The sequence below is a fragment of the Micropterus salmoides genome, unplaced genomic scaffold, assembly GCF_014851395.1.
Source record: "Micropterus salmoides isolate LMB-PRFRI ecotype aquatic unplaced genomic scaffold, ASM1485139v1 Ms_hic_scaffold_10, whole genome shotgun sequence".
NCBI lineage: Eukaryota > Metazoa > Chordata > Actinopteri > Centrarchiformes > Centrarchidae > Micropterus > Micropterus salmoides.
In genome coordinates, this window is record NW_024040041.1 from 20,714,024 (window position 1) to 20,740,361 (window position 26,338).

The 26,338-nt window shown below is 42.5% G+C and overlaps 2 protein-coding genes across 10 annotated transcripts in view; one reads left to right on the forward strand and one right to left on the reverse strand.

Annotated features, from left to right (window-relative positions):
- The window catches only part of aatka (apoptosis-associated tyrosine kinase a), a 31,875-nt gene extending 9,855 nt beyond the window's left edge, over window positions 1-22,020 (forward strand). Inside the window, exons 2-14 of one of the 2 annotated variants that reach the window (XM_038701929.1) lie at window positions 3,513-3,646; window positions 8,858-8,999; window positions 12,098-12,177; window positions 12,611-12,729; window positions 12,871-12,958; window positions 13,099-13,232; window positions 14,027-14,111; window positions 14,221-14,342; window positions 14,493-14,642; window positions 15,334-18,760; window positions 18,848-19,019; window positions 19,097-19,300; window positions 20,400-22,020. In XM_038701929.1, coding sequence (XP_038557857.1) covers window positions 3,513-3,646; window positions 8,858-8,999; window positions 12,098-12,177; window positions 12,611-12,729; window positions 12,871-12,958; window positions 13,099-13,232; window positions 14,027-14,111; window positions 14,221-14,342; window positions 14,493-14,642; window positions 15,334-18,760; window positions 18,848-19,019; window positions 19,097-19,300; window positions 20,400-20,428 — 4,886 coding nt within the window. In that variant the 3' untranslated portion in view covers window positions 20,429-22,020. Of the gene's footprint in view, window positions 1-3,512; window positions 3,647-8,857; window positions 9,000-11,041; window positions 11,765-12,097; window positions 12,178-12,610; window positions 12,730-12,870; window positions 12,959-13,098; window positions 13,233-14,026; window positions 14,112-14,220; window positions 14,343-14,492; window positions 14,643-15,333; window positions 18,761-18,847; window positions 19,020-19,096; window positions 19,301-20,399 lie in introns of those variants that run through there. The other variant, XM_038701937.1, reaches the window with a different exon arrangement.
- Window positions 22,021-22,104: 84 nt separating this feature from the next.
- Window positions 22,105-26,338, reverse strand: part of baiap2a (BAR/IMD domain containing adaptor protein 2a) — a 52,209-nt gene continuing 47,975 nt past the window's right edge. For 2 of the 8 annotated variants that reach the window (XM_038701997.1, XM_038701967.1), the window contains one exon: window positions 22,105-23,661. In XM_038701997.1, the coding sequence (XP_038557925.1) occupies window positions 23,659-23,661 (3 nt within the window). In that variant the 3' untranslated portion in view covers window positions 22,105-23,658. Of the gene's footprint in view, window positions 26,283-26,338 lie in introns of all 8 variants that reach the window. The other 6 variants (XR_005442265.1, XM_038701988.1, XM_038701961.1 and 3 more) reach the window with 6 other exon arrangements.

The window sequence follows — 26,338 nt, forward strand, 5'->3', positions numbered from 1 at the left end:
TTTCTACTGTTAAAGAAAGATAAAATTATTACCACCATGATTGCACATTCTTTGCTCATAGTATTAAAAACCACTATGCAGTGTTTTGGCATTTGATAAACCTTTAAACTCACGTATCTGTTATTCAAACTACGAACCTTCCTGCATAATATTTCATAGTCTAACTTGTGCTGGAAACCACACTGTCCCAACACAGCTTTTTAATGCAGGGCTTTTCTCTCCCGATCGGAACACCTGCTTAAAGATGATCCTCATTCAAATTGTATTGCACAACATCTTCAGCGAAGCTGACATACCTCCACATCGTCACCAAACCTGACACTCTCCAGAGCTCAGGTTCACCTTGATGACAGTTGCTAGTTACCTCAGCCTCAGGCTAGACAGCTTATTATGATAAATGAGGTTTTGTGGTGGGAATGTGACCACCTGTGGAGGTAGTGGACAAGATTACACTGAAAAGTTATATATTGCTGCTTTAAACCTTAATGTCAAGCAACGTTTGGAGACGATCATTGCTAAAAAAAAAAAATAATAGAAGCATGATGTGTAATAATTTAATTACACTGTAAAAAAGACAGAAACCAGAGATATCATGACAGCCGACTTAATAGTCTCATCCAGGAATTACAACATGTGTGTGTGTGTTTTATGTTGTGTCCTTCAGTGAGCCCTGAGTCATCACTGTTTCTGGCACCATCTGCTCAGTGTGCTTCTTCTCTACTCCACCCTCCTGCCTCACGTCCATCCATCCATCTACACATCCATAGGTTCAGTTTATAACTCCCCCAAGGTACCTGTATGCAGCATACTTAAAACAAATGGTTACAGACTTCCAGGCAGCCAGGAAAAATGCATATTTATAGAAGTTTTTTTTATTTTATCCTTAGCTTCTTGACCGGACACCAAAGGGACTGCAAAGAAGCTGCAAATATGCACACTGGAAGCAAAGCATCATTGTTATTTCCCCTGTCAGCCTCTACACAATGTGTCCTGTCACCACCCACTCAGGCTGTGTGTTGTGGTATGTGATGGATCTAGAAAGGGCACTGCTTGGTTTAGCTTGGTAATCGCCTTCTTTTCCACTTCACAGACACTTTCACACACACACTACCACAAGCTGTAACAGCATAATACGGGAAAATAAATGGGAGAGAGTGCCTGTGGACGTGGCTTCTTCTTCCAAAAGTGAGGATATAAAGAGGGGGCACGAGGTTTACTGCGCTGTAAATGCCAATCAACTAATGTGTGTTAGCAGCGAGGTTGTTACCATGGTAATGTGCTGTCAGGTCAGTGCCTACACATAGACACACACTGTAGTTCTTACAGGTTTCAAGTAGGAACCTGGGTACATTTTCCCAGTTTTCATTGTCTGCCCATGTGTGTGAATTTCTGCCTGTGCATGTGTGAGTATAGGCTTTGTGACTGTGACCTAAGGGTCAAGCTTCGGTTGGAGCAGTGCTGTTTGTGCCGCAGGAACTGCCAGGTCTGGAACAGTATGTTCCCCACAGCCAAATGGGTCAGGGCCGCTGTGTCTCTGTCAGTGAGCTAGAAAAGTACCCACACACAAGCATCACACATTGCAACTCCCCAATGGGCCCTGGAGTGCAGTGCTTGTGTTTCAGGATTTTTTTTTATGGAGGGGACAATAAAAGAGGAGCATATTTAGGAAAAAAAACTGTTAAGAGTGAAAAATTAGAACAGAGGTGTATAAATAATTTCCATATAAACATGAGAAAACTAGAAATAATGCACTTACTGTCTTTAAAAAGAGAAAGTTCTTCTTAAAGACTTAATAAAGACTCTGCCAATTTAACACATGGAGATCATTTTCATCACTAATGTCTTCTGTGGCTCGGGAGGGAGCTGTCAAAGTATGAGAAAATAACCCTGATGGTGTGATAGTGATGTCACCAGGGTTATTTCTATTGGTCTTGAGAATTAACACTTTTAATTCTGTGTTTAAATCTGTGTTTCAAACTTGGGGCGTGGACTTTTATAGACATGTGCATACATAAATAAAGCTTATTGTTGTTTAATTGGCCAGGAGAATCTATTGATAGATGTTATTGAGGTGCATTGTAGGACTTAGCATCTTCAGAGATCGACCCATAGTATGGACTAAATGTCAGGATATCTCAGCCTCTGCAGCTCCATTAGCTCTTTTTAAAGCATTAAAAATGAATGAGGGTAAGATAAACTATATTTGCGTGTTGTATTTTCGCCAAAGGTGTCCTATGAGATAGAGGCTACAGCTCTCCTCATAGCTCCCAGTGGACGGCTAATGCAGGCAATGTGGTGTGCAAGGTGGTGTAGTAAAATAACCACTTACTGTCCAATACTTCATTGATTGAGGTTGAGTCTCTCAACCCTTTGTTGAAAGCTACACGTATACAAATATTTGATTAAAGATGAATGCAGTGGGCCTTGATGTGGAGATTAATGAAAAGTCATGTAGACATGGAGTATTGACATTTAAATGAATGTGTTCAGTGAAGGTTTTGACAGGTGTACTAGTATTAGTATCACTAGTATTTTTTGTTTCTGCATGCTTTTGTGTGTCTGTCTTAACCTCTCCTACAGTCTATTTCAATCTCTTCCTTTCTCAGCTTTCCTCTTTCTTTCTTTCTTGCTCTCTCTCCTCTTTCATCTATGCTGGCAGGAGGACTAAAACTGTAAATAAGATTATATGGAGCTCCAAACTGTGACATCTGGCCCTCTGGCCTGTCCTCAGCTACTACAGGCTAAAAGACAAACTGACACAAACTGTGTGCTGCACATATGCACACAAGAAAACAATGACAATGACAGATTGGGAATAACTTGCACAAAGGGGCAATAATTACACACAATCACCAATATGCATGTTTGCTTTCTGTTTATTGGTCACAGACCCACATAAAACCTCTTTCTTTTTGATACACTGCGGTTAAATTAGACCTTTTTCAAAATGCTTCGCAATCAAACATAACCACATCTCATTGTGTGCTGGGCTTGTGCATTGTTCCAGAAAGCTTCAGTTAAATATATGTTGGGTTATATTTTGTATTGCAAATGTTGCTTTAAGGGCAATTTTGCAGGGCATTGCAGGAAATGAAAATCAGATTATAGATTTTACAATGAGCATTTTCATTCATCACAGTTGTTTACAGCGAGACAGAATGAGCCACTACACCTACACTGTTGCTGTTTTATTAAATTATTATCCAGAGGCAGTAATTGTGTTCATGGGTGGTATCAAACTTTTAGCCTCCATGACTCAGACTGCACAGTAGCAACTGCAATTAAACCACAGGGGCCTATTCACAGATTCCAGCAATGAATAGGAAGCAGAGGAGAATGCTAATGATGAGGCTTCTTTCTTCAAGCTGCAAGTGAGATGGTCACAAACCATCTGTGTGTATACAAATCCCTTTTGTCTCTATTTTGTTTTTAATTTCCTGTATGGCCCTGCAGTTTCTGATCTTCGCACTGCTCCACCCTTTTAACACTAGCATTATCCTCTGATGTTGCAGACGGGGCGCCTCTTAGCGAGCTGTCGTGGCCTTCGTCACTGGCGGTGGTAGCTGTCTCCTTCTCTGGCCTCTTCACCTTCGTCTTCCTCATGCTGGCCTGCCTCTGCTGCAAGAAGGGCGACATAGGCTTCAAGGTGAGCTCACTGCTGCCCCCTGCTGGAAGTGGTGAGGAGAGCACAAACTGTGTGTGCACTGTAGATGCCCGAATAGGAAGGGAATCTTGGTCAGTGAGTTATGAAAACAACAGAAATGGAACTTATATTTTTCTGGGGGCCTACATACATGAGAAAAACTAATCTAATCTGAAAGTCGTCCATATTTATTAATAAACTGCCATTTAACATATTTTTTATGTGCCACTAAATAGAGGGTGAATTAATGGTTAAAATCAAGAAGGGTTGCATATAAAGATTATTCCTTTACTTTATTGTCAAGTAATAAGTGATTTGATCAATCGTTAAATGAGTCAGTCTATGAAATGTCAAAAAACGCCCATAAGTTCTGAAAGCTTAAGCTTATGTCTTTAAATGTCTGTTGGTGAATGCTATGCCTAACAAACAATCCAAAACTCTAAAATATTCACTTTACAAGGATAAACAGTGAAAGGTAAATACTGGAACTAGAAAATATTTGACATTTTAAATGAAATTAAATTGAAAATAATTTGTTGCCCCTTGTTTTCTTGTCAATCGAGGGTTTGTATGAAAAAAAAAAGAGTTCCTGGTGTACTGAAAGACATTTTATGTTTTTGGCTTTAGAAACACATTCAGATACATTAAAGACGTAATGGTAAAATGTATGGCTGCAACTAACAATTATTTTGATTATGGATTTATCTGCAAACTATTGTTTTCTCTACTTGGTCAGAAATCCGTGAAAAATGCCCATCATAATTTTTGAGAGAGCATGTGTCTGTTTTGTCATCATCAACCACCCAAAATTCAAAGATATTCAGTTTGCTTTCATGTAAGACACAGAAAAGCAAATCTTCACAATAGAGAAGCTGGGACCAGAAAATGTTTGTATGTTTTGCTTAAAAAAATATCTTAAATAAGCATTTGATTATTGTTCGTCTAATCAATTAAACGACTAATGGTTGAAGCCAACTTGGTAGAGAAAGCACTTTGTACCAAGTTAGAACTAGTTCCCAGGATCATGATCATATTCATACTTCAGTCCTGATCTGCCCACACATATATATACGTATATTGTAAATGCCGAAGTCTTTTGCTGACGACTGTTGCCTCATTATATGCAAGTGATGCAACCAAGTACCGTTACCCATCCCAGGCTGGCACACACTGTCTCTGTGTTGCCTTCGGCTGCCAGCATGACTCAGCCATGCTGTGTCAAACATCAGCGCTAATATGAGGGCCTGACGAGGGCTAACAGAGACCGACGCAGGCAGGGGGCATATGGAGAGGGAGAGGGAGAAGAAACTCTAGGGCCGCTGTACTGGCTGCTCCTTGTCGTCGTCTCATTAACTTGCTGCTCATATTATGGCATTGGCATCAAAATATATTTTAATTTTGCTCATACATTTTAATGTTTTAACTCTTTAAGCTGGGGAATAGACAAAAATTACAGCCCCGAGTGAACAGCAGAGCCTTCTGTTAAGATTACTTGAATCCACAATATTCCTAGCCCCCATAATTTATTCCGTAAATTAATGTGAGAAATATATATTGGGTAGAGGGAATGAAACGGCTTTTTAGTATTGATAGAGAGCTGCAGAAAACAGAGGGGAGGACAGGAGAGAGGATAAGAGCGGAGCTTGTTTCTTGTTAATGTATGTGGCGAGAGCGGGGTCCACGTTTTAGCGTTCATACTTACCAGCGGGATAACCGTGTCACTAATGAGCACAGTGTAGAGAGGCACAATTCACAACTTCTGGTTGACTTTTGGTTGACGTGTGCTCGCTCACGTCTGTCGTTCCCATGCCAGATCACCTGTGCCTCATTACATGAAAGTGTATTTTAATTTAACCTGCAGGAACAGTGGGATTCTAGGTCTGTGTTTACGTTCAACTGGCCTGCTTTTTACTAAGATAAGACTAACGACAGATGGACTGCTCCAGTTGTTAAAACAGCAGGTAATTCATTTTGTCGCAATCAATCGGAGCCCCACCTTATTCCTTGTTGACCAATATCACACCACTGTTTCCTGCAGAGATATTGTCGCGCAGCACCCTGTAGCCCCTGAGCTGGAGAAGATTCATTGTCTTGCTCAAGGACACTGTAGCAGGGGAGAATGACTGTTAGGAACCACTACGCCACCCTGACTGTATTGTTTTAGCACATTATCATTGTTGAGAGTCCACTTGTTGGACAAAGGTAGCATGCAGGAATTTCCCTTATAGACGTTAAGTTCATTAGTTTAAGTTCATTAGAGTCAAAGGTGGCATTAGAGGAAAAGGCAATGAAAAGATTACAATAATAAGAAAGCAGATTGTAACTGTGGTTGCTAATAAGGAATCTTTTCTGTCAGAGGAGCACAATTTTCAGTTCTCATGCAATTTGCATTTAAAATATTCTAATTTATTTGCGTTATGCTAGACGATACACAACAACAAATTGGGACTTTAGTGAATAAAACATCTGCTTGTTGCCCTGATCATAGTTTATTGTAATTCCAGACAAGAAAAGCTGCTATAATGGATGATGCATTTTCATCTTTAAGCATCAAATCTTCATCTTGCTCTCTTAGTTTGGCAGCAAACATCACATAATTGTTAAAAGGTTCCCACTCTTTTACCCCCTCTTTGGCAGCAGATCGTCACTCAGCAGCTCACTTGTGAGGTGTGCATTGGTGTGGGACTGCAAATTGCACCACTGCGCCATCCAAAAAGCTTCATTATTCCTCTCCATCACAGTGCTCTTACTGGAGCATGTAGTTTGAGGCTGCGTATTAAGTGCTTTCTAAACCGAAGGCTCTCTGGGGAGCTATGCAACGCTGACTCACAGCCAGGTGCTCGCTTTCATGCTTCGCTCTGAGGAGAGTGGCAGATGGTTCTCCTGAATGAGAAACACACATTCCTATACACACACACACACACACACACACACACACACACACACACACACACACACTGGTGTTTTAGGACACATGTAAATACAAATAAACACATACACAATGAGCCATTCAGATATTTCATATTAGTCTGGCCTGCAATCCACTCTCCTGCTCTCCGCTGTTCTCATTTCCTCCTGTTTTCTCTTCACATTTTCTCCCTTCTGTACCTTTCTGGCTGCTGCAAGTAGGAGATAGGCTTGTTACAAGTAATAGTTATTAGCCAGCAGATGGATGGATGGATGGTGCATGGCTCAATGCTTGTGAACAGGGCACAATTGCCAGCCCTGGTTTTCCAACATAGCCACTGTCTTAGAAACTGTTAAAAAGCTTGACTTGAGTTGTTATGGGACGTTGCTTCATGTGGTAGGACACGATCAAGACAGCAACAAGAGGGGCTTTGACTTAAGGACCTGATGTATTTGATGCACAGAGGCCTTGATTCAAGAGGTTTTCCATGTCTGCTATAAATTTCAAAAAGGATACAGACAAAGAAATGATTATAACTGAAGCACTTCAGTCACTGGTGGCAGTGCTGGTGTGGCCTTGGTTACTTTAGTTTCTATTCATAGGTTTGGTATATACCTATTTGAATGGAATAAAATAAAAATGTTATAATTTTTACCACAATACTTTGTAATATTATTGTTCTGACCATCTGTTGTTCACAATCGACAGTTGCGACTGTTATGAGAGTCTGTGTGAATCACAAGCTCGTTACACTAACTTGCAATGTTTGTGTTGAATAGTGAAGGCTATCCATCCATCCATCCATCGTCAACCGCTTATTCTGCGTACAGGGTCGCGGGGGGCTGGAGCCAATCCCAGCTGACAACGGACAAAAGGCAGGGTACACCTTGGACAGGTCGCCAATCCATCGCACATAGTGAAGACTAATTCAAGAGAAATTGTGGCCTATTACTTAGTCAGAGCGAGGTAATTGATTGCAGCCAGCAATACCTGAAAAAAAAACAGGATTTCAAGCAAGAAATAAGTAGTTAAATTTATGTAGTGCCAAAGCAACTTACAATAAGTGAATTTAACCCAAAAACTGCAAGAATCACTCAAGTACATCAACTTTATCAATGCTGAACTGCAAGTGCTACATTTAGAAACAATAAAAGAGAGAGAGATACGTTTTTGATGGGCCAAGGTGCAGTCTGAACAAGATGTGTCAATAAAAAGCATGCCAGTGGAAGTTGTTTCTGCTGTCCCGATGTTGAAGGTTGTTCAACCATTGTGGAGCCAGGACCACAAAAGGATGTGATTTCTAAACCACAGATATTCATAAAATAGCATTTATTAAATTTTTCTGATGTTAGTATTGTATCATATTTTAGATGATAAGGCGATATTTTTAGCAGAACAGCAATTGGTACACAGTTTTTTTATAGAAAAAACACGTGCATCATGAAGAATCCTTTGATCCTCTGTTTTCAACTATTCTAAAACCATCTGTAATATTTTGACTAGATGAGAGTGTATGGCCAGCTTTAGTGCTGACCGGAGGTCATAATTGGCTGCAGTGGCTGCAAAGAAAAAATCTGTCGCATGTTGTTTTGGTGACAAGCACACACATGTAGGGTTCCTATAGGCATTTCTTCCAGGAAAAAAAAGTAAATTAGATTTTGATGAGAATTCCAAGAAAATACTGGGATCTCAATTAACACAGTTCAGCCCTACTCACAGCCCAGAGTGACTGGAGTATATTCTTCTTCAAGGTTTACCTACTGGGACCAGTTTGCAAACAGGCAAAAGAAACAAAGGAGCATAAGAAAATATGGAACAATAATGCAATTATAATTGAACATGTAGAACTCTCATATGAGCTGCTGGAGTCATTTACTCTTAGAAATCTTGAGTCACCGTGAAAGTACTGGCTAAGACCAAAATGTACTTTTTACTCAAACAAAAACAGAAACTGTAACAAGGTATGTGAAGTCATGTTGTTTTATTCCTTTTTTCTACTTACAGTATTTGCAGTATGTAAAGTTCTATGATAAGAGCCTTGGTGTTGTATATGTGAGTGTATAGAATAAAACAGTACGAGAGAAAGAAAGGCTTTGTGTATGCAGTTTGAACACACACATTAGTGTGTTCCCCCTACAGCGTCTTTGCAATGACACACACAATACACCCCACAATGTACATGACGGTGAGGTGGTAGTGCTTCAGGGCATTTGAATGCCTTCACAGTTGAACCATTGTCTCCCACCGTCTCACTGGTTTGATTGCTGCAAGTGGATGACTAATTCCAGCATGTGTCGTTACACCAGGAGTTTGAAAACACTGAGGGTGAGGAGTACCAGGCAGATCTCTCCGCCCTGGCCTCGCCTTCCTCCCAGAATGGCCCTGAGGTCTACATCCTTCCCCTCACTGAGGTCTCCCTGCCTGTCTCCAAACAGCCTGGCAGATCCAGTAAGAAACTACACAACACCGTAAACACATGACGCCTCTAAGTAATACCTGCATGGACTTTTTTTTCAGTTTAGTTTTTATTTGCTTCCTTGTGTTTTTCATTTCTTTTTTTTCCTCTTCTCTATCGTCTTTTCACTCCTCTTCTCTCTTTTCTGTCTTTGCATACAGTTTCTGCATAGTTAGTATTAATTCCCAGATCTGTAGGAAGAGTGAATATCTGCCACACTAACAGACTATTACGAAAGGTTGTTACTTCCCCGGAGCAAATAAGTGTGAATTATGGATCATGTTACTCGCTCTGTTGATTTGGATGAGATAAACCTTAGTTGTAACAGACATGGCCTCTTTCATTTATCTTGTATCATATGTCTCTTCTTTCCTGCCCTTTTTCTCTCAACAAGGGACAGACATTTATCAATTGGGTAATGCATTTAGAAATCGACCTACTGCAGTGCTGCGATGTATGTGGAAACTGCAGCCCGGAGAGGAAGGAATCTGATGTAACCTTGGTGTACAATATTTCTGGTGTGTTTGTAAATGTAGAAACATTACATCAACACAACTCCTTTCGGTATACGTTCATACTAGGTTGGTGTGTTTGATTTGTATTCTATATCAAACCCAGCCCGTTAAAATCTGTATGGACATGTATGTGGTGTGTGTGTGTGAGAGATTCTCAGTGTAAGCCAGATCGTGGGTGCTCAAAATGCCTCTCCCTGCATGACTCACTGGCTGTCTGCGCTGCACTGTGCTCAGCCAGAAGGGAGGCGAGTTGAGGGCTCAGCATCCTAGGATGTGAGCTCCAGCAATGATTGGCCAAGGCAGCTTCAGGCTTGCAGCCAATCACTAGCCTCCCCTCTGTCCTCCATAGCTACGGCTGTATGATTGGCCCAGGTGTTGCAGGGCGAGGAATGGATAAATGGCGAAAGGAGACGAGATCGTGGAAGAGAGAGAAAATGGTCTCCCACTCGTTCTTCTTTTCTTATGTAAAGACATGTTTTATTATTATACTATCTTCATTACATACACGTATTGTGCACACTGACTTATTGGAAGTACTGGAAATGATTCATATTCGCAGCCTTTCCAATGCTTTGCTAATATCTGATGAATTGTCATAAGAGTGCAAAAATGTGAAAAGATTGAGAGGATAGAAAATGGCAGGAATGATTACATATTTCAAAAGCATTAAATCAATAAGCTACAGGACAGGGACTGAACAGGCTCTTCTGTACATATTACCATCATGCACATGTTATAAATTATCCACCCCCACACTGACAAGCGCATCATGAAAATGAGCCCAGCAACAAAAGCATCAGTTATGTAGTTTATACTCTATGAATAATCAGTGAATAACTCAGTGATCTGACAGTCCTGCTTTTCACTTGTTGCTCTAATCTTTTATTCAGGAGGTCATGTAAAGCTTTCATTCCCACTACAGAGGCTCGATACTTTAAAGCGAGTGTGTAAAGCAATTGTGTGTACTAGTATCATTCCACGGGCCCACCGAGACCTACGGTCTTCCTGGACCCTACCATCTTCTGGGAATGCCATGAGTAGGACGGGAATGCACACTCACACATTCCACATTTGGAATAATACCACTTCTGAATTTCTCCCTCTCTTTCTCTCTGTCAGGGAGGGAGGGAGGGGTGGTGGAGGCTCGGGGGGTTAGGTTGGAGAAGTGTGGGTCTGTTATCACCGAGACAGCCTCTGCCCAGCGTTCCAGTGGAGAATGGGCCTTGTGTGTGTCTGCGTATGAGTGTTTGCGTGGCTTTGTGTGTGTGTGCTTGGTGCACTGGGTACCAGGAGACGCAGCGTGAGCGTGTGAGTGAGCGAGCTAAACAATGGCCCTGATTTAGGCCGGCTGGGCAGTGGGTGAGCATAAGGCCGGGCCGAAACGTCCGTGGAACGCACCAGTGGAGGACTGGCATTATGGGCAGAATACAGTGAGGGGTCTGTGACAGAATGAGGAGAGACAGGGGAAGGGTGGTGGCATGCACCAGGACCTAAGAGTGGGGAGGGGAGGCTTCAGATAGGGGTGGTGAGTGTGTATGACAGAGGTCTTTTCTGCATCTGACAGAGCAGTGTTTGTGTCCGGTTTGGCTGAGGAATGCTGCTGTCCTGGGTGACAGGGGGGCATTATGTGGCCCTTATGTCATTACCGGGTGTCTTGAAGCTGCACACAGAGCTGGCGCGTCAAACGGCACACTACCAACATGCGTGACGGTCACATCAGGTGTGATGGCAGAAAATCCCAGCACCCAGGGCAGAAGTCCTCCTGCACAGAGCCGTCGACAGATTGGTCCGCTGACTCGAAGTTCATATCTCGCTCAGTTTACTGTAGGTTTAAATGTAGTCTGTATAGGAACCTGGGATTTCGGTGTTTGCTTGACAGCTGGAGAGCTCCAGACGAGGACAGTATGCATGTTTGTGTGTGTCCCAGTTGGAGGATGAGCTCGGTGCAGGCAGCGTGGCAAGCTTGTTCAGCTGCTCAAGGGCTCGGAGGGTTAAATCCTGCCGAGGCTCTCTCACACACACACACTGCGACCGTGGGCTCTTTCTCAAATACACACAATGAAGCTAAGACGCCTGGGGTTGGGACTGGGGCCACGGGCTCTTGGTTCTCACACTCTGAACCAGTACTTCACCCCTGCCTGGGACTCGGACTCAGTCCCTTTCGTGGTGCTCAGAGTGGCTGGCCGCTCCAGCGCTCCAACATCGTCATCATCACATTTCCAGAAATATGAGGATCCATGGAGGTATTTCAGTTTGTGCACGACTTAGTATAATATGCAGAATGAATTTGTGTTTTTGTGTGTGATGGCTGTACCCTTGTGCTTGTAGATATTTATTTAATCTAGCTGGGGTGTTACAGTCTGGGTTTATTTGCCTTCAGGCATTCTCGCCTCTTCAGTGAGTTCTCTTCTTAACTTTGTGATGTTTCTCTGTCCATTCTCTTCTGTTTTTTATTATATTGAAATATGTCCTATATCTCTGTTGTTTCCTTTCCCTTAATCACTTATTTTCAGCTATAACTGTCTATTTTTCCCATCTATAAGGAATCTTATGTCTTTCTTACTGTTCCTTCCCAGTCCAGCTGTTGAAGTCATCAGACCTCGGTCGCCATAGCCTGCTCTATCTAAAGGAGATTGGACATGGCTGGTTCGGCAAGGTAAAACTAAGATGTTTCTGTTTTTAAAACATACATCCAAGCACGTATTGTGTGAGTTTTTGGGGGGGTCCAGAAGCACCGCCGTTATGCTCATGAATACTTGCTTAAGGTGTTTCAACTGCCTTTGTCCTCACTGTACTAACTATACTCCAATGTGCTTTCCACTCTGTGTGGAATGCGAGGGTAATGTGATGATTATCTCTTTCTAGCGAGGCTAATCGTTGGCACTCATGTTAGGGTGTTGAGTCCATGGGAGAAGAGTTGAAATTCACAGTCACAGTAAATTCCTCACAATTTACTGGATGGTGCATGCTGCTGTAACACTTCCTAGATGTGATCACACACCATTCTCATTCTTCTTTTGCTTTTTTTTATCGCACATTCTCCCTTCCTAGTTTGCTATAAAAGTCCTCCTCCTATGTGTACTTCTCAGGTTCTGCTGGGCGAGGTCAATGCAGGCCTTAGCACCACCCAGGTGGTGGTGAAGGAGCTGAAGGCCAGTGCCAGTGTCCAGGATCAGATGCAGTTCCTGGAGGAGGTGCAGCCAAACCGGTCAGTTCACTGAAATATCAGAGATTGCACAGCAGAGCCCTTCAACAAATGAATAGCACCACGTAGTAGTGATCAGATAATTTATTTTATGTACGGTCTTTGTGCGTTTATACCTACTCAAAGTCCTGTTTCCCCCTCCAGAACCCTCCAGCACCCTGCCCTCCTGCAGTGCCTGGCACAGTGCTCAGAGGTCACTCCTTATCTGCTGGTCATGGAGTTTTGCCCTCTGGTGGGACACGTTTTAATGATCAAATTATGTTTATTCAGTCCGTCTCAAACAAGTCATTATTCACTTTCTTGGTGCATTGTTGTGTGGATTATTCATAAACTGCCAGAGCAGCTAACAACTTCATTTCCTTTCTCTCTCAGGGTGATCTGAAGAGCTACCTGCGCAGTTGTCGGGTTGCTGACGCCGAGACTCCTGACCCTTTGATCCTCCAGCGAATGGCGTGTGACATTGCCTCAGGGCTTGTGCACCTCCACAAATACAACTTTATACACAGGTGCAGTATATCAGTCAGTCCAGTTATAATTACCTTCATCAACCTGAATGTTAATGCCCTTGAAAGGAAGAATCCACTTGAATGTTCTGTGCGCCCTCTGCTGGTCTCTCCCTGCAACAACATCCTGGTGCTGCCTGAGTAGTTGTCACAAACTCCAGCATCAGTGATTTTGTTGCCGGGGGCGAGCCCCATCTCGCTCTCTCTCAGGCATGCGGTGGCTGCCATAGCAACCAATCAGTGGCTGCCAGGCGAAAGTGCTCCCTGTTTGTGGTAAACAAAGTGACTTAGTTTAGTCTGTGTCTTTACATGGTCAGGTGAGAAGATATAATACATGTACACATTTGATGCTACGTCGGATAATCAGAATGCAGTGAGACCTATTCACTGACATATTGCAATAATAGTCATATAATTTCCAGGAACACTTTAAAGCCCCTGAAAACTTGGTTTCAAAGTATTTCTCTATAACATAAATAAATAAGCAACAAATGTTAAAGTTTGGAATCATCCATCAAGTTTGACTAATAATGGCCTGTCAAAATAACTAAACAATCCCACAGATGTAGACATTTTGATTAAAACGTTTCTAAATCCCAGTTGGTGCATGGAATTATGTGCCTACATCACTTTTTTTCAAGCAAACTATAGAAAAATTAAACCTAAAACGGTTCACATGCGATTTTATTGCTCCTAGTAAGAAGCTGATTGAGAAAAAAAGGGTTTCAGGGCCTTTAAAGTACAAAAATAAATAAGTTGTACTGTATATTAGATGACAGTTTCCTTTGTTTTGACAGCGACCTGGCCTTGCGAAACTGCCTGCTAACTTCAGAAATGTCAGTTAAGATCGGAGATTATGGCCTTTCTCACAACCGATATAAGGTCAGACTGTCTGTTGATAATGTCTCTATTGCACTACTGCTTACTGCTTACTACTATCTTATTGCCTTATCAGTACTCAAATATGTTTGTTTGTTTTTTTGTTCTATAGGATGACTATTATGTTACACAAGACCAGATTTGGGTGCCCCTGCGCTGGATTGCACCTGAGCTCATAGACGAGGTCCATGGAAACCTGCTGGTCGTTGACCAAACAAAATCCAGCAACATATGGTGTGTATAAAAATGGGAACAAACAGTACAATGATACTTGTGACAACACATAAGAAAGGCTACTCTATGAACTGAACAGCTTGTTTGGGACATTGTCATATCTGGGGTACGAGTGGTGAACACACTTAATGATTTCTTTGCTTGTTCCAGGTCACTGGGGGTGACTGTGTGGGAGCTGTTTGAGCTGGGAAACCAGCCGTACAGACACTACTCTGACAGACAGGTGTTGACATATACTGTGAAGGAGCAGCAGCTCAAACTACCCAAACCCCAGCTCCAATTCCCCATGGCTGAGCGCTGGTGAGACATAGTTGCATGCCCACACACTCGGGTAGACATACTGTACATGCACAGGCGAACAGAATATCATTTTAGACATTACAAAGCCTTCAGGTCTCACTGACCAATTAATTTCTTATGAGCACGTGTGTCCTGTTCTTAAAATCTTTTTCTGCTTATGGTGGTGCATCAGTCCACTGTAGCAACATTTTTCTTTGCTAGCAAGGGCATGATCAATACTCTCCGTATTTTTTATGATCCCCTTGGCATCAACCAGTGTTGAATCAGCTTATTCATCTTCACCTGGGAAGCCAGCCAAATATTGGGTTTACTTATTTATTTTTCAAAATTGTTACTCGCTAAATTAAACGTGCTTGGTACCAACACTGAGGAGCCACACACACACACAACATACACACAAGTAGGAATGTAAGTATCTTCTAACTACACCTGCACTGCATTTCCTTCGTATACTCTATGTCTTGGCTAGAGACAAACACAAGAATCAGGTGTTGCAAGAAAGTTTTCTTTTATATTGACTTGTTGTTAGTCTAAAATCACTTCTTTAACTTTTGAATATTTCTCTCCTTACATAAAAATCTATATCTTAAGATATTAATAAGTTCTTCTGACCTAACCGATATGCAGACATGCGGAGTAACATAGTTATAACTTGTTGATTTCTTCTTTGCCTTCTGTCATATCTGTCCAGGTATGAGGTGATGCAGTTCTGCTGGCTGCAGCCAGAGCTGAGACCCAGCAGTGAGGAAGTACACCTTCTGGTCACATACTTATGTGCCAAAGGCTCCAGTGAGGCTGAGGAAGATTTTGAACAACGCTGGAATACCTTGAGACCCAACCTGCTTGGTAGCACCTCCCACACAGCTATGTCCACAGCCTTAGCCCTGACCCCTACACCTGCCTCTGCTTACATCCCCGGTGCAGACCAAACTCAGGCAGTGGAGCTGGCCTCCTCTGCCTCGTCCTCCTTCCCCCTCCTGGAGCACTTCCCTGACAGCTTCCATTCTGACACAGGAGATGACCTACTGACTGTCACAGAGACCAGCCATGGTCTCAACTTTGAGTACAAGTGGGAGCAGGCCCGAGCTGAGCAGCCCTACTGCTCCTCCTCCACCAGTGGGCCACTGGGCCAGGGGAACCCACATTACCAGGATATCTACTATTCATGTAAAGGAAGCAGCTCAGGGGGCTGCAAGAGTGAAAGCCTGACCTCAAGCATATCTCCATCCTACTATGAACCAGAACACCCGGGTGTGGTCCCAGTGTTGAGTGCCCACAGTCCCTCAGTCAGCAGCGAGTACTACATTCGCATAGAGGAACCAGTAGAGTGTAACATTAACCTTGAGGACAGCATGGTGGACTTCAGCCCAGGACTGGAGGCCAGCAGCAGCAGGTTGTCCTCTGAGAGTCGGACTGGTTCATCCACGGCACAGCCCAGTGCTTACTGGTCCACTGCTGACAACACTAAATCTTCTGCTGATGACTCTGATTCAAGCCCCACAGTCCAGCTAACCATGGAGCCACTGCTGAGACAGGCATCCAGCACCAGCCCTGTAAAGTCAGGCCACCCCCACAACTGCTTCTCATCCAGACAGGAAGACACAGCATACTGTGAACAGTCATCCACATACGAGACACGTCACCAATCCTGTCAGTCTGAACTGGATACGTCACCAGAGTCCAGATCAAACCTTGTCCATCCAGTGGGGCGTTTAGAAAACCCACGCAGTTTGTCACAAGCAGCCAGCAGCCCCAGCTTAGGGTTCTGTGATCCCTACCTTGAAGCAAGCACAGGTCATAGCACAGTTAATGAAAGCTGCCATAATATGATGGGTCCCCTCAGGAAGACCCTGCCCATTGTTAACCACATTAGCATTGATTTAGGGTCAGATGACGGCCTGCTAGTGGGCCAGCGGAGTGGTGAAGACATTGAGGATGACCTTTTCTCTGAAGGAGAGGCCACTAACTGGACCTCAAACTATTCAGCAAACAATAATAGCCTGAGCTTTGACAGCAGACAGACAGGCAGTGGGCATGACGGCTATCTGGACCTTCAATATACTACTCACTCTAACACAACAGAATTATGGTCTTTAACCAAGGCCACCACCAGAACCTTCCACAGCTCCAGGTCCTGTGGCACCTTGGAAGCAGAAGGAGGAGACTCTGGTTGTAACGCTGCTACCAAGGCCATCGAATTAGGATCATACATTCACTTATGTCACAAAGAAAGAGAGGAAGCTGCCACTCAAGTGGAAAGGAACTTAACTGCAGACAATCTAAGAAGTATTGATTCTCTTACCAGCTCAAGTATTAATACCAGAGGTACAGATGGTGGTGGAAGAAATGAGGTGAAATATGAAAAGCAATTGGTGCTTAATGGAGAGAGACTGTACTCTGAGCCTAAGATGATACCTGAGGGAAGCTATAATACAAAGTCCCCATCCTCTTTCAAGGAGCCTCAGACTGGTCAAACAGGAGCCTTGTCAGTGAAGCAGAGAGGTAGCATCTGGGAGGGGATTTCAACAGGAATCTCTGTTGGGCTGGGAGACAAGAGGCTGAACTATCCAGAGACATCAGAAAGTAGCAGAGCGTTGGACAGTGGCGTGGGTGTCAGAGACTCCAGTATTAGCCTGATTGAGCTCGGTGACTACAGTGAGGATGATGACGATGACATCACAGATATTACGTCGGGGATCTTTGCCGACTTCAACCTGGACTATGCTGAGGGAGAGGAGGAAGAGCTGAGCCCATTGAAGAATGCAGATGGAACCCCTGACTCCGTAGACACGCTTAATCTGTCCTCATCGATGGCAAGCACCTGTGATCAGGCCTTCAGTCCTGATCCCATAGGAACCCCTGTCCTACCTAAGTCCCTGGACAGTGGTTATGATACAGAGAACAATGAATCTCCAGAGTTTCTCTTCAAAGAGCTTGGAGATCCCCGAGGTGGTGAGAGGAGCCCGAGGCTGGGTGGAGAACCTGAACTAGTTCTGCAGGTGGGTTTGGGCCAAGGGATCTGCACATCCACAAGCACATCAGAGCTGCAGTTAAAGGGCCTGACTGATAAGAACCCCTACAGGGACTCAGCCTATTTCTCTGACTATGATGCTGAAAATGAGAGGACCCCTCAAGATGAAGGCAGCAAGTTCTATGCAGGTCCAAGTAACCGTGAATTCCCACCTGAGAAATTGAGCTCCATCCGGGATGATGATTGTGTCAAAAGGCAATTCAACAACAAGGAACATTTAACAAACCTAAGGCACATCAAAAGTTGTGTTTTGGTTCATCTCTTGGAGGATGACCCTAATTCACCCCATTCCCTTCCCACCCCTGGGTTTTCTATGTTGTCACCGTTTCCTCCACAGATGGGCGGCTGCTTGACCAAAGAGTCTGCCCCTGCAGGTGATGATCTCGGGTTGGAGACAGAGCCCTCAGGAGAGGAGCCTCCCTCAGAGCTCAGCTCCTCTCTTGGGTCTGAATCCTCTTCCACTGTACAGGAGGCATCGGGAAACCGTGACGAGGGGAACAGAAGAGCAGAAGATTGTTCCTCTCTCCAGTCTTTGCATTCTGACTCCACCATAACTGACTACAGAGATGAGGCCCCCAAAGAAAATGAAAATGGTGATGGATCCACGGAGGAGGAGGAGCTGCCAGAATTCAACCATGTCAAGGAAGAGCTGGAGAACAGAAGGGAGGGGGTGAGAATAAATGAGGAAGATTTTGAGGACATAGATGCAGAGGAATGTGGCTCACAGGACAGCTTATGTGACGAATCCAACGGCCCTGCTGACCTGTCCTCTTCCTCGTCATTGTTGGAGCTGTGTGGAGAAAGCGTGCGAGCGCCGCTGGAGGAGGCGGAGGAGGAAGATGACTCCGATGACAGCGAGTCTGATGAGGAGTTGAGGACCTACAACATCCAAGATGAAGACAGCGAGGAGAATGAGGAGGATTTCACCACAGTGCCGGTGGTGGTAAGCGACTGCAGCAGGGCCAGACACCTCCGCAGCCTCCTGAAGATGCCCACCCTGCTCACCCAGTCCTTCTGTGACGAGTTGGAGAGGAAGAAAAAAGCGGTGTCCTTTTTTGATGATGTTACAGTGTTTCTTTTTGACCAGGTATGACACGTTAAACTGCTCAAATGCAGTATGTGCATTATTTTATTTCTTTAGGGTGACTGAAGAATATTTGTTCATGACTTCCAGGAGAGCCCCACAGGAGAGCTGGCAGACTACACCTTCTCAGAGTCCAGTGGGCAGGAATCTCCAGAGGAAAAAACCTCTGACCACCAGCTGCAACCTGACCCTGAATTTGACTCTCAATCCTGCGAAACGTTCTGTGTTTCTGAAGAAACAGATGGGAACAACTCAGAAGAGGGTGAGTTTTTCAAGTACATAAAATGTTACAGAGTAACCCTAGTTGATTTGTCTTAACTGTAATCTGTGTGCATTCAGGTGGGGGTTATGAATGGGAAGATGACCTCTCGTTTGAGCCCCGCCCAACCTCACCTGACACCATCCCCGAGCCTCGGTCCTCACCCACATCCACCTCCAACAGCCCTGAGCCTCCTAAACCTGTAGCTGTAGCACTTAACCGTTTTATGGTCTCACGATTCTCTATCACACATGTCTCGGACCCCCACATGGGCTCGGCAACAGGTCTGTATTAACGGTCTTTCATACAAAGTTGGACTGTTGTGTTTTGTTAAATTATTTACACTGAAAATATGATCTCAAATTCCCAGTCACCCAATATTTCCAAGTCCAGCTGTCACTAAACTTTTAGAACCTTTTTTTTCCCAAATGGACAATTATATCGCTTCATTTTAAACCATATTTGCAAAAAGCAGTAATGCCACAATTCTGTCAAAGGCAGAGCAGGCAGGTCATCACGCTGAACCAGAAGGCAGCCTGCTGCACAACACAAGTGCTGCAGACTGTGAACAACAACCCACATTAACTTTCCTGCTAAAGTCTACTTCTTATCTAACTCACAAACATGGATACTGCATCTTAGCGGGTTGAACTTGAAATTAAGTGCTGGTTTGATTCTTACTCTGCAATACCACTGATAAAGACACACCGTTTGCCCATGCCTTGTAAGCTACAATGCAAGTTTGTGTACTTATTTCCCTCCCCAAACCCTTTCCCTTACTTAATAAAAAACAATTGATCATAAATTTAAAATAACACTGACATCTTTTTTTTACTAAACGTTATTTCAGTCGGAGTTTAAAATTGTAGCAAATAAGAAGTTTTTCTAAAATTTGGTGCACATAATGCCTAAGTGATACTCCACCAACAAACCTTTTTAGCATAAAATACCAACCCTACATAGGTTTGACATGTGGCTGGTAAAAAATGGAAGTTGTGTCCTTCACTGTTGTAGCTTTTGTGCGACTTTCTAACATAACACAATACATAATCAGTGTAGTGAGAGATATTTTGGTAAATATTTGATAGTTTGCAGCACACCAAGTGTAAATATACTGAGCAGAGAAGTTAATTAAAAGTGGTTTTGAGAAGTATACTATTTTATTCCTTCTGTAAAAACCTTGGAATCTACTGTCTCTGAAACACATTTTCTCTATGGGGAACAAAAAAGCTAATCTTTAAAAGCTACCTTTAAAGCACACCAGGAGGTAAGTAATTGACAGAAAAAGAATGTTTTTGGGTAGAGAATCTCTTAAGCAATTTGTTAAGTCTCTCTTGCAATGAACGTTGCAATACTTAATTTCCAATCAATTATTTCCAACAGGGAACAGTGAAGATAGTCCGAAAGATTGAGTGCTCTACGGCCCTCACAGGAGGAAGATGAGTCCTGGCCCTTCTCGCCACAGAAAAGCTATCTAGATGTTTTATAGAGTTTTATTTTTATCAACGTTTGGGCCATCTGACCCTGGTGACCTTTTATGAGACAGTGCCTCATATTCTAGTGAAAGACCCTCAATTATTTGCACACTTTGTTTTGTTGTTTAATCTTGTGACGAGCGATAGCTGCTGGTATGACAACCTGATAGTGGATACAAATCAGATCATATTGTTTGCAGAAATAGTATATTACTTTTAACATACAGTATATGAAAATAACTTGCTCAATGAAGCATCAGTTCCTGTTGATGACCGCACAGGTCATTACATTTGTGAATTATTAATTATTAAAGAAAATAAATAAAGGTAAAAGGAGAAAAACATAGTGAAATGACAGGCTTCATAGCTGCTCCTCTCATTTGCTGCCTTGGTCCATCTGCTATTTGGCATTTTAAAAGACTGTTACAGTTGTTATTGTTGGAGCCAGAGAACAATGCTTGTTGATTTGTTACATAAGCTGTGGTGGATTTCCAAACACAAAATTGGACTTTTATAATGTGGGTGGTGGTGATCGTGTTTGAAGATGAAGGTGCTGAAACTTAATTAGTCTCTTAATCCAAGTCATATCCAAATCATATTGATGGTGGGACTCGGTATGCCATGTTATTGGAAACATACTACAGGAAATCAATGCGTTGTTGCTCCCTAATTATGACCACCACTCAGTCACTCACTCACTCTGGTTAATGATGACCTACAACATATGTCTACAGTTGCCATATCTGTCTGAAGCACTTTGTATAGCCAAACTGGGTCTTTATTTGTAGAAGTGATGACTCTGCATTTCGCCATCCTGGACGGACATATCTAAACATGTGAGTTTCCCTATTTGTGTCCACGGTGCCAGCTACAGGTTCACTTTATTTTGTGGCATATTAGCTTTGTTTATTTTATATTTCATTAGCAATAGGAGGACACCAAAGGGATAGAGATTTGTTTCAACACAATTCAGTGGTGTCATGTCAGTATGCCATATATGTTGAATGTCAGTATCATCTTTATGCATATTTTCTACGTCTTGTCCATATTCTCATACATAGTGTATTCTATTACATTTGTGCTGAATGCCCGGGTCTGAGGTGTACAAAAAACAAAAAGACATTCAAAATATGACATATCACATATTGTATGAATGTTTTATCAACATGTAGCAGGTAGCTTGACTTGAATTACTACTGCTGTATCGACAGCTCCCTCCCCCTGTCCCTCTTCTGTAGCTCAAGTGCCAATTCTGTTTCCTCTCACCTTGCCCTTTAAGTTCAGCAAGAAAAGAAAACGTTGCTAGTATTTTTGTAAAATCTGAAAAGATGCCATCCAGGATGACAGTCTCTCAAATTTGCCAAAGAGATATTACAAAGCTTATTGGCTAAAGTGGTAGACATCTTCACAGAAGGTGAGGTGGGTTGTTCTGTGCACCGGTAGTAACATCATTGCTGTTTCCATTTTCCCCCCTCACTCATTGCTATTGTACTATCCTAAACAAATAAATCCAAATACTTTTTTCCCTTCTTGTGTCTGTGATATATTTATCTGCATTGATGTCGAGGGTAACTGTATGCAAAACAAACATGAAATACCAAAACATGCAAGTATGAGGTTTGTGCCCATTTAGATTTATTTTGGACAAGATAATTTATATGCACTTTCTGTACAGTACAGATATAATACAAACAGGGACAAGAGTGACAAATGGACAAAATGGAAAGCTATATAAAAAGTAAAAAATGCATTTTGCTGCCCAAATGAGCTGTGTAATAAAAGCCTGATCATACCACTCAGTGTAAAGGACTCACCCATGGAAAATTTACTTTTCATTATGTAACTGTTGATTTATTGCAGTCTAAGAGGCATTTCAGCTCATTTACACATTGCTTTTCCATCACATACAGTTATAAATGCCTCTGCTCTAAGCTTTTCTCTCTCAGATGAATGTATAATACTGAGAATCAAAAGCTATGATAATACTGTACCTTATCTGATAAGCTACCACTCCCTCAAAGCAAATGTATATATAAAAAAGACCCATTATGTATGCACTGTATTTCATCTCTTGGCTATCTGGCAGCTTAGATATTACTGAAATTTAAAGCAAAGGAAAGAACAGCAATTCAACATATTGTATTATTTTGGTGGAATTGCAATTGCACTGTACTGGAGCTTGTTAAGCAAAAGAATTAAAGAAAAAAAAAAAAATCTTGACATTAAGCAACCAACACAAATATTGAAATAATCCCACTTATATTTTCAGGAATATAAAAAATACAAGTTAAACTGATGCATACGCCCTCAAACCAGTTTACATAATGATTGGGTCAATGCTGCATGAAGCATATGTTTAAAAAAACAAACCAAAAAAAAAAAATAGAAGAAAGGCACAGTTCCCACATTGAAAATGTGGGTATACTGTATCACAACTAGTAAATATATAGTACTATATCACTTAACAAAAGCAGACTTATACTCAAGAACTGTTCAGTGCTAGCTATCTGTGGCAGTATCAAACCTACACTTTGTCTTCAGTGCATATTACAGTGATGCACTGAAAACCGTTATGACCATCTTACATTCACCCTCAAGCCGCACTTAAAACAACTAATGCAGCGTGTGCCTTCACTGCCCATTAATGTAAATAATCCTCAAATTAAATTTACAGTGTATAGTGTTGAAGAAAAACTGAAATCCCATAGTAGAAGTGCAGATAAATAATAACAATGTGACTGCATCACTAGTAAAAACCTATTAGCCACACCTTAACCACACCTCGTGTGATCTAGAGAAGAACTAATAAAATCTACTGTCACACTTGCACTAGAATGTTCAGGCTGAAACATTCAATGTTTGTGGAAATGTTTGCAAAAACATCGAGGATTAACCGGAAATTCTCTGAGTGAATTTCCACGGCAGAGAAACTATATTCTTAGTGTAACATGTTCCTTGAGGTGAACCCCCCCGCCCCCCCCCAATCACACTTCTGGGCCCTCTTGTGTTAACATCATACAGCTCAAACATGTCAATGTTAGCATTTTTCTTTCTCCCCTTCAAAAGGGCCCATTAGTGGACAAAGGGGGACAGCAGGCCGCTAGTAGAAGATGGGTGCAGATCGGTCATCAATGAAGGTGGGCCGGAGGTAGACCTCCAGGGAACGGTCACTGTGGGGAGAGGAGGGGTGAGACAAGGAACAGTGACCGTTAGGTTGAAAACATGACCACATTTAGAGAGATACATGGTAAACTACGTAACCACACCCAAAAGAAAATCGGCCTTCCCATATTTTTTGTTTCTTACACTAAGTTGAGCAAACAGTTGCAGTACTGTGAGTTTTAGCAAGCATGTAGTGAGAAAACTCTAGTAAAATATGGGGAAAAAGGCACGCATGCAGGGTTAGTGTCTCCTCTGTGTGATATTGTGATACAGACACACACACAAAAAAAAATCAAAGTAATTCTTTTACAACCCAAGGCCTTCAGGACTGACAGAACCAAATGCTGCCACATCCATGGAGGCCCAAGGACAGAAAAGACCAGTGATTCCCAGCATCCTACTGCAGCCAGACAGCCAATGACAGCAGAGAGAACCAGGCAGTACAAGAGAGAAGGAGAAAAGTGATTGGTTGGCTGAAAGGCAATGGAGGCTCATGACTTACGGAGGTCCTGTTCCCTCAGAACCGGGACAATTCTGGACCCAAACTGGAAGGTAAAGAGAACCTTTGGGTTTGAATGGCTCACCTCTCAGATCATGCATGGGTCACATTTTGTAACGACACTGCTGGTTAGTCTGGTGCAAGATGAGCATACTGTAGGTTGACAATAATAACTTTAACTGAAATGAGGGATGGAAAACAGAAGTACACACCGCATGCTCAACATGCCATACACTGTATGCTCCTTTTTAAATCCTAAACTATGTGAGCCTTAGTGGAAATCAACACTACTGGAAATGCAATGCAGTCAACAGGCTGGTGTTCTGAAGTTTTGTCTGCTAAATTGTGTTCATTATTGTTTCAAATACAAATCAAACATAAGCCAAACGTATGAAATACAACCAAAAAAATAAGATAAGCAGGCAGAGTTCACGTAATCATAATGCACATACTGTATACAACACCACCACACTGACACACTCGGTTGTTTTTTTACAATGAAACAGAGCAGCACAGATGCTATGGGTGTTACTAGGGGAGGGGATGAAACTGCATGCTTGAAACACAGTTGTGGCTTGAAAAGATTCACACAGAATGTTTTTTAAAAAAAAGAAAAAAAAAAAGGAATTAATTCAAACATTTAAGGGAGAAAGAAAATCAGTTCAGAGCCATAACTTAGAAACAAGGAAAATGTGCAACAAAACTGAAAATGTCAGAACTGACAGAACAGATTTCTCGTCAGACCAAACCGTTTATTAATATATAGAGTTATGTTTTATTTAGAATACCTTTGTAAAAAGTCACCATACATTCAAGGTCAATTTTCAGTATCACATTTTCTGGTTTCCCTCCACAGCATGCATAAGATAAACACTTTTCTTTTTACAAGGACATTTTTTTTTTTTTTTTTTTAAATAAAAAGACCAAAAACTACACAGCCACTCAGGGAATACAATCATAAATAACACTGAGAGCTGCAAAAGCCGTGGTTGTCATTTAACCTAAAACTAATTCACAGCTGTTATTGAGGATACGCAACAGAAGATTACAGACCCCTCCAAACTCGCTGTAGCTTCAGAAAACGACCAAACTGAAGGTTATCAGAGTACGGCATTTTATTATAACTGACAATTTTGGCAGTAAGTTTGGCCAAGAGTGGCAGAAAGTTTCTGTGGGGCCGAGGGTGGAAAGTTTAATTGAAAATTTATAGGAAAACATGTTTTTGCAATGATCATAATACAGTGCAATTTGGTGGACTGATGGAAACAATCTATATATGTAGATATATATTTATATATACTGTATATTCTTGAAGCTCAATTTGAAAATGTGCTTCATTGCCCATAAAGTATGTGCTTAATAGAAAAAAAAAAAGAAGCAAAGTAAGGCAGATATGACACACAACCTCTGGACGGAAAATCAAGTCTAGCACTGACACGAGGAAGCACAGCGCGACCTACGGGATCTCTCAGAACAGAAACATAGTAATCTGCTGCACAGCCTTACTTTGAGCAAAGCTTTTATGAGCGTGTGTGTTGGATGGGAACTCTAACGTGTGCTTAAAAAAGAAGGCCATTCAGCCAGTGGCTTTAGTACAACCACATTGAAGTCTTTTGGCACTTGTACAGTACATGAACATGTCCTTTAGTTTGACAAAATGACACAACCATGTACATGCATGAAAGACAAGCAGTAGCAAAGGCAGTCTCTTGAGAGATCAGTCCATGATGGTGGACTGTGATCAGAGATAGAGTACTCAGAGTCCATATCGCTGCATGCCGAGCAGGTAGGCCCCGCTCTGGCTCTCTCGCTCAACGCAATCCTCCACCCACCAACCGCTACTGTCCACACCGACACCACCAGCAGCAGCCCCCAGGATGGATGGAAGGAGGAAAGGAGGGACCCGGGGAGGAAGAGAGGACAGAAAGGAGGGATGAAACTGGCCTCTTCCACTTGGAGAAGGGGTGTGTGTGGAGGCAGAGGAGGAGAGGTGGAGATAAGCGGACAGGAGGGAGGCTAAGAGGAGGGAAAGATGGGGAGGAAGAGGCCCCTGTGCTATCCGGAGCTGTCTGTGTCTGTCTGTATGTCTGTTCTCACACAGTCGAAATCAATTTGCCATCAGGACTGTCACTGTGGAACAAAGAGAGAAGGAAGCTTGCCAGGTCGGACACACTCAGAGAGAAATG